At 48.0% G+C, this 16,494-nt stretch overlaps 1 protein-coding gene across 3 annotated transcripts in view; it reads left to right on the top strand.

Moving 5' to 3' along the window:
* Vgll4 (vestigial like family member 4) overlaps window positions 1–16,494 on the top strand; it is a 109,387-nt gene that overhangs the window by 36,436 nt on the left and 56,457 nt on the right. The window contains exon 1 of one of the 3 annotated variants that reach the window (NM_177683.3): window positions 11,751–12,255. The exons of the other annotated variants lie outside the window; for them this stretch is intronic. Within the exon in view, the coding sequence (NP_808351.1) occupies window positions 12,174–12,255 (82 nt within the window). The 5' untranslated portion in view covers window positions 11,751–12,173. Of the gene's footprint in view, window positions 1–11,750; window positions 12,256–16,494 lie in introns of those variants that run through there. 3 annotated transcript variants of the gene reach the window in all.

The raw sequence follows: 16,494 nt of genomic DNA, 5'->3' as shown, positions 1-16,494 counted from the left end.
TGTTTTTTCGAGACAGGGTTTCTCTGTGTAGCCCTGGCTGTCCTGGAACTCACTCTGTAGACCAGGCTGGCCTCGAACCCAGAAATCTGCCTGCCTCTGCCTCCCAAGTGCTGGGATCAAAGGTGTGCGCCACCACTACCTGGCAAAAAAATTTTAATGTCTATGAGTATTTTGCCTCCGTGTATGTGTGTGCACCACACGTGTGTCTGGTGTCTGAGGAGGTTAGAAGAGAGTGTCACATCCCCTAGAACTGGAGTTACACACAGTTGTGAGCTGCCATGTGGGTTCTGAGAACCAAACCCAGGTCTTCCCCAAGCGCAACAATTGCTCTTAACTGAGTCATCTCTTCAGCCCTACGCTTCCTCTTTAATAAATACATAACTAACTAACTAAATAACTAGCTAAAAATAGCAGTTGCACAGAAGGACCCTCTGAGATGGAGACATGCAGACACCTGCATGGTTAACTCAGAATTTGAAACTAGTGTGAACAGTTGCAGGAGAGCATACTGAGGCACTGAGGGAAGTGGCCTGAGAGTGACAGGCAGGAGTAGAGAGCAGGGTGCCTGGCATTGTGGGGTCTGCTGCCATCAACACTGGGCGGGCAGTACTTTGGGGCAAACAGCCTGGCCGGGACCCCAGCTTGCTACCTGGGAGTTAAAACCTTCAGGGTTACAGCAGGTTGTTTTAGATGCTGTGAAACACTGGTGGCATCAAGGGAGAATGGCCTAGTCAGGTATTATCTTCATTTTCTAGAGCTGGAGGGAGGATGTTACATACCTGAGCCCATATCCTCATAGGGTCCATTCATTCTCACCTCCAGCACTGGACCTTTGGGGCTACCTTTGTGCTTTCAGTAACCACACACACACACACACACACACACACACACACACACACACACACACACACACACACGTGTTCTGTCTTCATGCATACCAGAAGAGGAAATCAAATCCTGTCACAGATGGTTGTGAGCCATGATGTGGTTGCTGGGAATTGAACTCAGGACATGTATGCTCTTAACCACAAGCCTTCTCTTCAGCCCCCCTCTGTGGCTTTTATTGAGATGAGGTCTCTGTAGTCCAGGCTGTCTGTGTGTCTGCCACCAGCCCTGGGTTCTCAGTAATGCTTGCTAACCCACTCACCCAGCTTCCTGGGAGAGGACTGTGAGTTAGCATACGTGCTTCATTGATGAGGCGCTCCATCTCCAAAGACGTGCTCCTTAACCCGCTCTGCAAGTCTGTTAAGGTCTTGGACAAGTGCCATTTTATTTATGAAATCCACACCCAAGTCCCTGCACAAAGTAGGCCTTCTCCCTCCCTGGCCCTTTAGTGTGTGTTTGTAGTTCTTGTAACACAGGCTTTGCATTCTTTCTGTCCAGACCCTAAAAGCTTCCAGGCCAGTGAGGTGGGAATTTTCTTCTCTCGCTCTGCAGAGCCAGAGTGGAGGCAGCTTCTCTCTGTCCACAGGCCCTAACCCTGTCATGTCTTCCCTGCCGTGCTTCGGGACACCAAAGTCGGCACACAGCCCTTGAAAACATGAAAATTGTCTGTGCCCTAGGCTTAGTACGGTCCAGAGTCTCGTGTGTAGCTTGATCCTGTTTAGGGTGAGTTTGTGACCAAGGCATGCAGGCAGGGTCAGGTGTCCGCGTGCTGTGATCTTGCTGCTGGACTCAGCTACCTCCTCCTGTCTGATAGAACACCTAATAGACTAGGTGTTTGCCCGACTTTGAACTTTTAAGCTACGTTCATGTACACAGCAGGCTGTTGCACATTTCATGAGGGTACTTTGACCACCTTGCTCACCCAAGCTCACTTTCTTGTTGAACATTAAATGTGCATTCATAAGGGGGAAACGGAGGGACTCGAGTTTTCTCTTTGATGAAGAGTCCTTGGCCACACGCCAGGCCAATAAAGTGAAAGATCCAGACCGAATTCCCGCCTTCTCGTTCTCCGCGGCCTTCCTGGCATATTGAACTGGCACCCGTTTTTGTTTTTATTTTCGTCTTAATTAGTCATGCTACTGAAAGCAGGCACGCAGCCGTGATCTGCCGAGGGTGTGGAAGGGTGCTCCTGGCTCAGCGATTGGAGGGAAATGGTTGCTGTATGTGTCAGCCTTCCCTGGGAGGACACGGGGGTGGGGGAGGGTAACCCCCTTCTTGGTGTTTCCAGAGCCAAGCTAGAAACTGTAACCTAGGGCTTCGGTGGCAGCTGTGTCTAAATTTGGCGGCTTGGTTACCGCTTTGGGGAGGGGATGCCCTGAGCTTGCCCACACAGGCAGAGCTTTCTCTCCCCCCTTCCTTACCACGTGCTTTACAGAAGAGGGGGTGGGGGGAGCTTTTATCTGGGTGTAATGTGAATTGGAAGCATTGGGGTTATCGTTTTCTTGGGCATTGGGTACAATGGGAATGCTTATACAGGGACACTGTAGCTGGGATCCTAGAGAAACCATTTCAGACAGAGTGGACGGTAGAGACATTCACAACTAACAGGATCTTCCCTGAAACTTGGGTTAGTGAAGTCCCTTATGGCCACTGTTCCCGGGACTGGCCTCATCCAGATATGTGTGCAACCAGTCCTTCATCCCAGGTAGCCATGTGTCACTCGGTGTGCCCTTCAGAAGGACACAGAACTTGCAGCTGACGGCAAACTATGGCTGCAGAGCTAACCTACCAGGAGTGCAAGCCAGCATCCTGTGTCTGCTATGATCAATACTCTCTTGGCACTGTCTCTTGGCCTGTCTGTTTTTCTCTCTGTCTTTCTTGGTTTGTAAGGAGAGCAGAGTGCTAACGTGCTCCTGTGGTAAGAAAAACTATGTAACCCAGCAGAAGGTGGCGGACACCGCTGTTCTATGCACCAGCGTTGTGTGTCGGGATCCCACCTGGGTGCTGGTGGGGACAAGAGGCTCAGGAGAAAGAGGAGTTCCCAGAATTTGGGTTTTAGACAGGTGCAGGTAGGGTGCCAATGGGAGGGAACCTGCTGTTCTGTACCCGAGTCTACAGGGGACTTTTCAGAGGAGTAGAGAGAGGAGGAGAGGCTGTGCCAGAAGGAAGTCATGAAGGGAGGTGTATCTTCCATTACTACTGTCTACTTAAGTGACAGATGGGTGATCCATATGAGTCCTGGATAGCTGGCAGCTTTTCGGAGCAGTAATCTTACATTTTTCTGAGCAATCAACCTGAGGGTTAACGCCACCTGGGTGTTAAGGAAGCCGTTAAACGGGCAGTGGCAAGACCTTTGTTCCCGCTCTTTTCTCCCCCTTTTTTATGGCTGGTTCTGTTTGCAGTTCTTTGGGGCTGGGGGCAGGGCAGGCCTATCACCCTAACAGACTTGGCATCCTTTATGGAACATGAGGAAACCATTGTGCAAGAAGCCCTAGCTCTGAATTCACCGGTCTGGCCCTAGGTAGCCCTGCATGATTGGGGGGCGGGGTTCTGCCATGCTCATTTACATACCCGGAAGTCAGCAGTTGTGCAGTTACTTGATCAAGTGTCAGAGCCGGGCTGTAAGCCCAATCTTTCCTACGTTTAGGGCTCCTTTACCAGGAAGCCTCTGTCCCCTTAGATAGAAAGCAGGCAGAGTGTCCTGCTTTCTGCCTCTGGTGCCGCCTGCAGTGTCCTTTGCATCCTCCTCCTGTTTGTCCTTCTGGGCTCAGTCTTCTATGCACCCTGATTGCTCTTTCTGAAGAGTCGGCTTTCCTTACCAGGGCTACAGCCGTTATGGTTTTCAAAATCTGCTCAGAACCTCTAGGTTAGGGAGTGTGGCTCAGTGAGGAGTGCTTGCCTAGTATGCTCTAGCATCTCCAGCACTGATGGTAGTATGGGGGCACAGGAGACCTACTGTGTTTCCAAGGCTATCTCATGTGTCACTTAGCTGTGAGATGATTCTAGACTTGTGGCTACCTATGAGGCCACTATGGTAAGAGCTTGCTCCCCTGTGCTGGGAGCCCACATGTGAGATCTGGGGTGAAATCCTCCACTTCTTGAGAACTGGACATTTCTGGACACTGGACTTTCACTGACCCCTACAGGACTATGTTCTCACTGCAGCAAACACAGAAAGCCAGGAGCTGACAGAGTCTGCTGTAAGCAGGCTCTGGCCTGTAAGCAGGGAGGACCCCATTGTTCTCCAGTGTCCTGGCTGTGCTGGATACCATCCATACACTTCAAACTTCAGGCCACTGCCACCCCAAGTGACATTGAATCATTCTGAACTTTGTGTGGCTTATGTACTTTATCTGTCTGCTATAGGCCTTGGGAAGTCTGCTCAATTAGTCTCCCCTTCTTTACATATTATGTAAAGAACCTAGGGAAAAACTTTCTTTTTTTAATGCCAGAAATAAGCCACAGAGTCACGATGTTCACTTGACCATCTCTGCTTTCTAACTGTTTAAAGCGTCAGGAGCCGTAGGGTGTAGCTCCTTTTCAGTGTCCTGGACTCCATCAGAAACACTCACTGCCTCTGGGGCCTGGTGGCCTCTCCTGCTTCCCTCAGTACCCAGATTAGACTTAGAGGTCTCCGTTCCAGTTTGTTCTCAGAAAATAGCTGGGCTACCTAACAGTGCCAAGTGTTGTTGTTGTTAGGTTCTGGGGAAAGTGATCTAAAGAGAGACAGGAGGTGTGAATAGGAGGCCAATACTTGAGGGGTACAGCTGTAAAGAGACAGTGACCCCACTTAGTGCAGCCAGAAAAGACTGGAAATTCTCCGCCAACTGCCTGGGACCAACAGCTTCTGGGAGGGACAGGTCAACAGGAGAGCCTGCTAAGCCCAATTCCCAGACGAAGTAAGTGTGTGTGTATGTGTTTTGCATCAGTTCTAGATGCCTCTGAGCTAGGAAGCCTACCTAAGATGACAGGCCCTTCTATGTAAAGGAATACTGAAGGCTTACATGTAAGGGGGATGTGGTGTCTTAGGTTGGCTCGCAGTGCCCCCTAGTGGTAGTCAAGAGCACTACACCTGTAAGGGTGGGCCGGCAGCCAGGAGCTTCTCACTAGGCCAGTAGTTCAGGGGTCACCCAAGACCATCAGAAACACAGATAATATTTACATTAATAGTCGTCACAGTAGCAAAATAACAGTTATGAAGTAGCAACAAAAGTCATTTTATGCTTGGGTCACCACAGCATGAGAAACCGTTAATAGGATTGCATCATTGGGAAGGTTGAAAACCACTGTTCTAGGAGAAGCATTTTAAAACTGTCTAGGTGTGTACTTGTAAATCCAAACTTCATCTGTCTGGGGTTCCCTGGGCCTGGCTATAGAATTGGGGACTGGACAATGCTTGGCTTAGAAGGCTCCTGACTGGTTCCAGTGGGTGGGAAAACCACCTCTCCTTCCTTTGTGTTTTAGAAACAGGGTTACAGTGTAGCCCAGGCTAGCCTAAAAACATCTGCTCTTTCTATCTCAGGCTCTTATGTGCCGGGGTGACAGTTGTGGATTACAACAACCAACTCTAGAAACTTTGACTTCTATCATATTTACCCACGGCTCACCAGAGTTGGTGCTGTCTGTCCTTCCACCACATGGGGTCCCAGGGGTTGAACTCAGGTTGTCAGATTTGGCAGCAAGCACCTTTATTCTCTGAGGTGCCTCCCAGGTCCCAAACTACACCAGTCTTGTAGATGGAATTCTGGTGGCCATGTTAGTGTCCATTTAAACACAGCATCAGTAAAAACACTGAAGGGGTGGCTATAGGGTGACTCTGGCACATCTCTCTCAGAAAACCTGGGCTCGCTTTGTGAGAAGACTTGAATACTATTGGGCATTATTTGGCTTAACGATATTTTCAACAGAAATACTTATTTCTCTTCTACAGTACTGAATACAGCTGACAGGGTTGAAAGGTAAGAATGGGGCCTAGAGAGATGGCTCAGTGGTTAAGAGTGCTCTGTTGCTCTTGCAGAGGAGCTTGGCTTGGTTCTCAGCATTCACATGCTGTTCACAACTGTCCATTACTCCAGACCCGGGGGATCTGGTGCCCTCTTCTGGCCTCTGAAGGCAATGCATGCATGCATGTTGTGCACAGGCATACACTCAGGCACAAACACATATACACAAAATAAAAATAAATAAATCTTAAAAAGAAAAGAGACCTGACCTTACTCTTGACAATACCATCGAGAGAATTAAAATTGGAACTGGGCTGGGGTGCCGCTCAGGGTGCTTCCCTCGTGTGGAAGTCACTTTGTTGGGCGTGCACATTGTTGGGCGTGGAGAACTGTAGATGTACCAGGGTTCACTAGAGACCGCTCTTTCTGGGGGCGGTAATTTATTTCCTTCCCGCAGCACTGATTTGTTATGAAGGTGGTGGGCAGCGGGGGCGGGGGTGGTGGCAGCTGCGGTGGTGGTTGAAACAGTGTTCTCCTGCACAGACCACTCTGGACTGGACCTCATATCAGTCCTCCTCGGTCAGAGTCACAGGTGCTAGGATTACAGGCATTAACACCACTGTCCTTGGCTTTTTCTAGTTATTTTAAACACTGGAGTGATGGCTCAGCAGTGAAGAGTACTGGCCTCTTTTCGGGAGGTCTGGCCTTTGATTCCTAGCACCCACATGGTGGCTTACAACCTTTGTAACTCCAGTTCTGGTGGATTGGAGCCCTCTTCTGGCCTCCTTGGGTACTGCATGTACATGGTGCACTGGCTTACATGCAGGCAAAATGCCCATACATGTCAAATAAAAGCAAAGCTTAAAAAAAAAGCCACTATTCTGAGCATGTACTCATTAAGTTTGTTTATGCCTTGAGTTCATCTTGAAACCTGCTTCTCTTTAGTCACCTGTCACCAATAGAATTTGTTCTTAATAGTATTTTTTGTTTTAATTTTTGAGATATTTAATGAAGGTGAAGCTATTTGGTAAGAGGCATTTTCTCTTTTAAAATTTTTTAAGAGTCATTTTCAATGACTTGTCTAGGTAAAAGCAAGAGGCTGTTGTATTTGAGAGACAGTTTACACTGGCGACTTCACTTTTCTGAATTGCCAGTGTGATTTAAAATTGGCCCCTAGAGGGAGATGTTGTATTGAAATTTTACATCCTGTTTGAAGAGCGGTTTTATGTCGTTTTTTCCAAATTTCACAAATTTGTATTAAACCCCTTTCAACGGTGCACAAAATGATCCCGTGTTAGTTAAAAGAAGTACTTAGAACTGGTACTGTTTTGCAGGGAACAAAAATTAAGACATAGGTCAATGATATACTTTATGGAACATTTTTGACAGAGTACATTTTAAAACGAGTCAGTTTAAGCAATCCCACATCGCAGAAATAGCCTGATACGCTAGGGTCTTTCCTTGGAAGGGCGTGCTATAGAAGGAACTTGACAGACGATTTACATTTACCTGGCCCAAACTTAGGACCACTTGAAATTTGACTCTATCCCTTCCCCTATGGCTCAGGTCAAGGTGTCCTGCCAATCTAAATTCAACCTCCAGGGGCCAGGGGAAAGTGGAAGGAAAGGCGGCAGAGTTGTCATCTGACACCCCACTCTCCATCCCACTACTAGACAGAGAGACACACACTAGTAAGAAATTTGATTCTTTCTCCTACATTTGGATAACAGGTGTGCCCCTGTTTAAAGACTCCAACTCACACGTTGAAGACCTATTGTGTGTTCGTTGGACTTTATGCATAGTCTGGCAGGTGAGAGCTATACAAAGCTCCTAAGTCTTGCCTTAGAGCTAAGTGCAGGATGGACCTCAAGAACATGGCCTGGACCACTTAGTCCTTCCTTGGTCAGGGTTCCTAGAGGAGAGCTCCCACCAGGTCTTCAACTTTGCATCCTAAAGAAGTCAGTCTTAAGTGGTTTTCCTTTATCATCAATGCAAGGGTATTGTTGTGGTTGTTTTTGTTGTGTTGGTTGTGGTGTCTGTGTGTGTGTATATGTGTGTGTATTTTGAGAGGTTTCTCTGTGTAGCCCTGGCTGTCCTGGAACTCACTATATAGATCAGGTTGGCCTCGAACTCAGAGATCAGCCTGCCTCTGCCTCCTGAGTGCTGGGATTAAAGGTATGTGTCACATGCCTGGCACAAGGTTTTAACTTAAAACTCTATGTAGCACTGTGGCTGTGGCTGACATTCTTGAGGCCCTGGTCCCATCCTGGGCACCACATGATTTCCGTCTTACAATGGCATTGTGGGTATTAAGATAGGTCAAGGGTGAAAGCGCCTTGGCCCATGCTGTGTCTTGGATGGTTGTTTGTACTCTGCTGAGGAATGTGTAGAGGATGTGAACATTCGGAGATGCCTGTAAGCCTGAGTTCTCACACATCCAGCTGTTCAGTTGATGAAGGACACCAGCTCATTTCCTAAAATCTTTTTTGGATTTTTTTTGCTTTTGTTGTTCACGCATCAGTTTAGACTGATTTTAATTGCATGAATGGTGATGGGGAACCGCCTTTAGACAGAAACCATTGTCTAAAAGTGGAACCACTGTGAAATTTAAAGAGAACAGTTGACTGGACTGGAGGCGGGGACCTGATAGCTCAGTGGGGGCTGTGTGTTCCCAGTCTTCCCAAACTTGATACAATGTTCCCTTCTCCGAAAGGCTCAAGTAGGAACATTTGATTCTAATAAGTATCTGAAAGTGCTATCAGGCCCCCGGCTTTTAAGCTGCTCGTGGGTTTGGCTGATGTAGACTAACTCAGTAGTCAGCTTTCTGGCAGGCAGAATGATTGAGTGGTTAGCCTGGGCTTGTGTCTGTGGTGACGGCGCCATCTCTGTTCCACCAGGAGGCTGAGCCATAACCAATATTTGTAGAGTACCTATTGTATGCTGTGGTGAGACTTATACTGACTACAGCTGGGCCTTGGTTTTCGTCTTTTCCACATGTAGTTTACTTTGGTCATCTGATACTAGTATGTGACATAATCTGTGACTAGCAAGAACACACACACACACACACACACACACACACACACACACACACACACATCCCATATAGACATTCACCTCTGCAGCTCTGAACGTTCATAGCTCCCTGTCAACTTTGTGTTTTAAGTCAGGTGCTTCCATCGTGGTCCTTTGAAGGTCTTGTTAATTGCTTAGAATTGTACTGCCTTTAGTTACTAAGCTTTAAAGACACTGCAGTTGGATGTGGTGGCCCACGGTTGTAGTCTTTTTTTTTTTCTTTCCATTTTTTATTAGGTATTTAGCTCATTTACATTTCCAATGCTATACCAAAAGTCCCCCATACCCACCCACCCCCACTCCCCTACCCACCCACTCCCCCTTTTTGGCCCTGGCGTTCCCCTGTTCTGGGGCATATAAAGTTTGTGTGTCCAATGGGCCTCTCTTTCCAGTGATGGCCGACTAGGCCATCTTTTGATACATATGCAGCTAGAGTCAAGAGCTCCGGGGTACTGGTTAGTTCATAATGTTGATCCACCTATAGGGTTGCAGATCCCTTTAGCTCCTTGGGTACTTTCTCTAGCTCCTCCATTGGGAGCCCTGTGATCCATCCATTAGCTGACTGTGGGGGTTGTAGTCTTGATATCAGCAATGCAGAGGCAGGTGAATCATGAGTTTAAGCCAACCTTGACTATAAAGCGAGACCCAGTCTTAAAAACAAAATCACCATCACCAACAAGATGCATAGGAGCTGAAGGGACAACAGAGTGGTTTGTAACACGTTCTGCTCTTACGGAGGATCCTAGTTCCGTTCCCAGCTGCCACATTGGGCAGCTCATCGCTGTCTGTAACTCTAGCTCCAGGGGTTCCAAGAACTCTTCTGGACTCTGTAGGTACCTGCGTCACATGCACAGCCTCCACTCTATACACATAATTAAAAATAAAAATAGCTCTTTAAAAAAAGGACATATATCTTCCCAGGGATTATTATCTTGCCTTTTCACTTTAAAGTGGAGAGCTTCCTCCTTCACCTTCATTGCATCAGGAAAACACCCCTCGTGGGTTGATGAGCATTGTGGAGAAATATGAAAACAGCCAGCCATTTAAAGCTGAGCGTGTCTGAGCAGGCATGGTGGCACACAGCTTTAATCCCTGCACTGGATGGGCAGAGGCAGGCGGATCTCTGTGAGTCTGAGGTCAGTCACATCTACATAGTGAGTTCCAGGACAGCCAGGGCTTTAAAGTGAGACCCCATCTTTGGGGGGGGGGGGGACACGGAAGCTGAGCATGTCTGCGTCTGACTTTGGGGGGAGTTTGTTCTTTCCGTTTACCACATAGGTCCCTGGGATTGAGCTTGGTGTCCCCTTGCCTACAAACCATCATATTTGATGTTGAGTCATGGAGGAGAAGTTGCTAAGCGTTTTGTGTGTACCCCTCCATCTGTAGGGGATTGCTTCAATCTTAAAATAAGTGACTGTAATGAAGTCTTGGGAAGGTGTGACAGAGCTGACAGTAGCCCAGAGAGGTCTTGGAACTTGTGGCAGTTCCTCTCCCTCGGATTCCGACTGCTAGAATTACAGGCTGGTGCCACTCTGCCAGGCTGCAGCAGAGTCACTTAGAGCAGGTCTTTTCCTTTCTTCCATGATGCTGATGAAGCTCAGCACTGCTCTGGATTTGAACTTGGAACATTTTTAAAGTTTCCATGATTGGTCACAACCTCCCAGATGAGTTTGGAAAACAGATTTTTAAAAAGTATTTTTTTTTTTTTGTACATTTTTTTTTTCCAATGTCTGTGTGTCATTGCATGCGGTACCCATGGAGGCCAGAAGAGGGAGTCAGGTTCCATGGAAATAGAGTTACAGGTGCTTATGAGTGCTGGGTACTGAACTCAAGTGTTCTGCAAAAGTGGCCAGTGCTCGGAACCACCTCTCCAGCCAGCTCCCCACTCCCCCGTTTGTGTGTGTGTGTGTGTGTGTTTGTGTGTGTGTGTGTGTGTGAGAGAGAGAGAGAGAGAGAGAGAGAGACAGAGACAGAGAGACAGAGAGACAGAGAGAGAGCGAGAGAGAGAGACAGACAGACACAGAGAGAGAGAGAGAGAGAGAGAGAGAGAGAGAGAGAGAGAGAGGGAGGGAGAGAGGGAGAGAGAGACCTGTAGGCCACTCACTTGTCCCCAGATCTGTTTACTCTTCTGAGGACGGATTTGCCTCTGGTGTCCTGTCCATCTGTACAGCTACAGAGTTTAGGAAGGAAGTTACATGTAACATTGACTTTGAAAATGTAAACACTCGGGCTGGAGAGATGGCTCAGCGGTTAAGAGCACTGATTGTTCTTCCAGAGGTCCTGAGTTCAAATCCCAGCAACCACATGGTGGCTCACAACCACCCATAATGAGACCTGAAGACAGCTACAATGTACTTACATATAATAAATAAATAAATAAAATCTTTAAAAAAAAAAAAAAAAAAAAAAAAAAAAGAAAATGTAAACACTCGCTGTGTCCCTGGACTTAATAAACCCATCTTACAAAGAAACAAAGAAACCTTGTACCAAACAGAGCACACCCCTGTGGAAGCCCTGGATTCCCAGCCCTTGCAACGAAGTCACGGAAAGTTAAATTCCCTGTACTTTGCTTCCACAGCAGATTTTCTTTTTTAAACTTTGTGCTTAGCCTCCCCCACAAACAAAACACCCACAAACTTGCTGGGGTTTACTTCCTCGGCCTCTGCCTCTGCCGGCCTCTGGCTCCGGGGAGGAAAGGCTCTCCTCACCCCCTGTGCCTCACTGCCCCCGCCTCTTTCTGCTTCCTGCTAATTCTGCAGCGCCTGGAGCCTGAGCCGAGGCTCCAGTGAGCATGCTCACAGCAGCCCTCTACCCCCTCCCAAAAGCAGAGGAAGCTGGTTTACATACGAGTCATACCAAGCATAGCCCGCATGTCAGTGCAGTCAGCTTGCAGCGGGCTGTGAGGGAGAGTGCCTTTGTCCTGAGAAATGTGCTTTGTGTTTTTCTTTTTTACTGCTTTCTTTTTAAACCCCCAAGACGGGCTCGAGAAGTCTTCTGAAATGATTTTTTAAAGCCGAATAGAAGACACAATCAGACACCTTCCACAAGCCCTTGACGGGTTTTGTTTGAGTCTGATTTTTGTGTGTGTGTGTGTGTGTGTATGATTTTTAAAAACCTTTTACATACTTTGTTTTGATCTCCTGAGGCTGGGCCTCTGTCTTCCTGAAGTTTTAGGAGAGCCTGGAGCTACTCAGCTAAGACTGAATTTTGAAACTTTCTCTTTGGGGGTGAAAGCAAAGAACTGTTTTTCTTTGCTAGCCGGACAGATAAATGCTGTTTATGAAGATGGACCTGTTGAACTACCAATACTTGGACAAGATGAACAACAATATCGGCGTTCTGTGCTATGAAGGTAGATGTTCTAGAATGTACTCTTTGCTTTTGTGATGGCCACTCCTCCTTTGGAGGGGGGCTTTGACTGGCTTATGAACATTTTCTTGTCTTTCTTGTGATGGTGGAGCGAGTGGAAAGAGAGTTGTGTACCATTTCAGGACAGTTCGCTTTTGCCCGGCAGGAGGGTGGCAGCCGGGGAGGGCTGGAGGAGACACGCTGTTAAAAGTTTACTTGTGATGTACTAGCAAGGTCTGACAAGATCGTTACATTATAAGTGATTTTTCTCTTTTGATTTTGTTGGCATTTTATGCATAAGTAGGAATTTACAGAAGTAAGGAGAAGTTAAACATGTGGGTGCTGGAGTAGAGGGGAGGGGCCTTGGGACTTATTTTTAAACGTATCACCGTGTACAGTGTTCGGTGTGGACCCTTGCTCTGAATTTCATGTGGTAGAGGAACAACAGCAGAAAGCCACAGTAAGTTGTTGTTTTCCTGAGCCATTGTCTCAGGCATCAAGGGGTTTTTTTCCTGTGAGGTTTGTGGGACTGGCAGGGCCTGGTGTCAGGGAGCCCAGGCCGGGCTCTTTGTCTGCCGCCCCATTTCCTGTGCAGAGAGCTGACAGTGAGACAGGCTCCCTCCAACCCCAGTCCCTGGCAATTACACCATAAGCAGCCGGAAGGCTGAAGAAAGTGGAAAATACCCCCACCCCTAGATTTGCCCATCACCTCCCCTTCCCCTGGGCACTCCCTGTAGTAAGTTAAGCTTCTCTGGAGAAAACCCCAATCCCATCTTTTGGAATCTTACCTACGTGCGATTTGAGACCAGGGTAATGGGGCTGAGTTGTGGCACTGGCCGGGCAGGGAGAGACCTGGGGCTGCCGGGAGTCTTTCCTGGTGTCTTCCTGCTGTGGGCAGCAGGCTCTGGGGTCTCTCACCTAGTAATCCTAGAGAGTTGTCTGCTTTGTCTTGAACAGAAGTTAAAAGAGGGAGCAGAGTTGGTTGTGTTCGTGTAAAAGTTTAAGATCTGCTTCTTAAGTTGTTGAAAACATACCCTTTCTCTCTCAAGCCTGCTTTAAAATTAACTTTATGGGGGAAAAATCTCATTTAAAGGGGTTTTGTTGTTGTTTTGCCTTTTTAAAAATAAGATATCACTTTACTTTGACAAGTTTCCTCTACATATAAAAAGCACCTCAGCTTCTCAGCTTCCAAACCCTCTCGTCTCAAAGGCTGGATTCTCCAGAAGCCACCAGACGCGATTTCTGCTGGGATTCATGCATTGTCTTTAAAAAAAAAAAAAAAAAAAGAAAAGAAAAAAAGAATCCACATCGAAAGCTCAAAACTTTTAATGTGATTTCTTTGTCAACAAATAATCTTTAAAAAACAAAACAGAGTGCCTGGCTGGCCCGGGTGAGGCACGTAGAGGCTGCTAGGACAGTGGTTCCTTCCTTGTGTCCCAGGAGGAAGTTCTGCAGCTCCCCCAGGTGGGTGTGTGGTTCCACAGAAAGCACAAATGCCAACAGTTAGCTGTCCTGTTTCCTTCGATGTTTGGAAGAGCAGACCTAGAAGCTGAGAGCCGAGTGGATGCGTGGGATCCCAGGCTATCATCTGTTTAGTTTAAACATCTGCTCCTGTTTTCCTTATTATGAAAGGTAATATTATTCTAACACCAAAATAAATACACAGGAAATTAAGAAAAGCGCAGCAAAACCTGAGTAGTGCTCAGAGCCAGTTGTTTATGTCCTCTGGTTTCCTCGCTGTAAACACCACACACATCTGGTCTCCACTGCGAGGGCTGTGTGGAAGGATGGGTACCAATCATACATGGCGTTCTCTCCTGTAAACAGTGCGAACACAGCTAAGCCTGGAGGTGCATGCCTTTAATCCCAGCCCAGAGGAGGCAGAGGCAGGTGGATCTCTATGAGTTCCAGGCTAGCCAGTCTACACTCCAGGCCAGTCTATAGTGAGGACAGCCAGGGCTCTATAGACAGCCTGTCTCAAACAAACAAACAAACAAACAAACAAACAAAGCAGAGGAGAAGTTGGTACAGTTTAAATGAGGTACGCTGCAATTGTTTGCATTGAACCTGCCAGCCCTCCAGCGTGCCAGGGCAGTGGTGTGGAACACGTGTGGACGGGGGTAGGTGGCATTTGATTTCATCTGGGGCACAGGCCAGTGTCCTGCCTGTCAGCAGGGGACAGACTCAGTGTTTGTCCCATTGGCTTTAGTAGTGAAGGTGTAGGTGGGAAGCTTCGCTTGTCCAGGTTGGTGCAACGACAACCCTGGATGTGTCAGGGGAACTGTGTCCTCACTGCCTTCCTTCTCTCAGCGGCCGCCACGAGGATGGGCCAGCGCCTACCCTGTAGCACACAAGAACCCCTGCATCTTACTTTTGAATCCACTCTGGGTTGCCTGACCTCCTTGAGGTCTTGGACCAGAGCCTACATTATCTTCTGCTAAATCCACTTTCTCCCACGGAGGTGCCCCATGTACCCAGACCTGTTCTAAATGGCTGGGGCTGCTCCCTGCATGGCAACCCCATCCTGATGCCTGCCTTCATAGTCACTTCGGAGGAGGATTGAAAGGCCAATAAAGGGAAGCAGATACCCCAGTGCTGGTTCTGGGGAGTCTGAGGTATTGAAACAGAAGATCTGTCTAACTCGTGAGAACCAGTTTCTATGCTAATGATGAGTGACTTAGTAGACTTGCTTGTGTTGGTGAATAAGCTCAGAAGCCTCATGGCCTCTTACCACCACGCCCCACAGCTAACCACTGCATCCTGCTTTATGCTTCCAATTGATCCCATGGTACCTACAGAAGCACACTTTTGCCTTTGTGTCCATAAAAGAGACATAGGGCAGCCCCAGCCAGCCCTCCCTTTCCTTTCCCCTTTGAACTCCCAAGCGAGTGAGCGAGTGTACCCACCCCACTGGAAGGTCAGAAGCCTCATGAGGGCAGAGCTGCTGCCTTGGTGACTGGCACAACCCCAAGGCATAGCTCAGGGCCTTCTTGGGCTCCAGGAAGTGGTAAAAGGTCTGCAGGCCTTCCCCCCGGGCTGTGGTCACTGCTGTATAATGCAGTCTTTAATTATAAACTGTTGTGTTTTCTCTAATTAACTCATCACCACAGAGCCAAGCAGGGCCTCAGACATCACTTCATACCTTCGCTTTATTTTGCTAATGAAACTGAGGGCCAGAGCGTCTCTCTGTTCAGATGGATTCATAGTTTGTTGCAGGGCTGAGCTGAGGTTGGAGCCCAGGGAATTCCACCCGTCTCTGGGCCTCTTCTTCCCATCCCGACCTTTCCAGAGTTAGTGCCTCTCCTCTGCTCACATCCTCAGGAAGTGATGCTGGAGGGTGGGGCCAGGCGACGCGCAGCCCACAGTGCATTGTCCTGATGCCAACTGGTCCAGGTTCCGAGACTTGTTTGATGTCCAAGGAAGAGCCGTGATTCTGGCTGTAGATGACCAGCCTTCTAGAAGTTTCTCTCCCTGCCACTGTAGACGGTTGGGGTAGGATGGGGTTGGAGGAAGAAGGAAAGGCCCTAGCTAGGGGCCAGGTCCCCAAGAGTGAGTCCTTCAGGAAGCAGAGGAGTGTGGGATGTTTCAAGATGGTGGACAGCCATATTTACATAATTACTAAGTTCTGAAAACTTAGATGCTAATGAATGCTCACGGTTGGCCGTGGCTGTAAACTGCTGTTAGTGATTCTTCAATTATAGGTTAAGAGCCATTAGTGTGTAATTTGGTAGAAGAATTCTCTCCTTTTAATTTAATAGTGTGATTTGTCTTGGGAGAAAGTAGGGATAAAGTGCATATTGTGATGGGCTTGAAGTTCCAGAGATGGCATGGAGAGCTGCTCGAGGCTTAGAGCCGTTGGCTGTTTTAGAACATAATTACACTTGTTTCACTGCAGGCTGCACTCAGATCCATCTTCCCGGTCTGGACCGGAAGGGAACAGAGGCACTTGAGCGGCACAGCAGATTGAGGCCGTGCGAGTCTGGGCACGGGTCTCTTTGGTTTCTTGCCAGTCTACCAGCAACAGGTTGATGGAGGCCCAGCTTCATTATTCTTTGTCTGAGGAGGCTTGGGAGCCTCCAATGCTGTTGAGTGAAAAGGCCACAAGCGCCAGGCCACAAGTCCCAGGGCTGGTCCCCAGCCCTACCCACAGATCAGGTGACACGGTCTTTATCCAGACGCATTCCCTGGTGGTGCATCTGTAGCCATTTTACTGTGGAGATTTGTTCAACTTTAACATTTCACA

The sequence above is a fragment of the Mus musculus genome, chromosome 6, assembly GCF_000001635.26.
Source record: "Mus musculus strain C57BL/6J chromosome 6, GRCm38.p6 C57BL/6J".
Taxonomy (NCBI): domain Eukaryota; kingdom Metazoa; phylum Chordata; class Mammalia; order Rodentia; family Muridae; genus Mus; species Mus musculus.
Note: the sequence above shows the minus strand (reverse complement) of the source record. Positions and strands in the feature narration are given on the sequence as shown.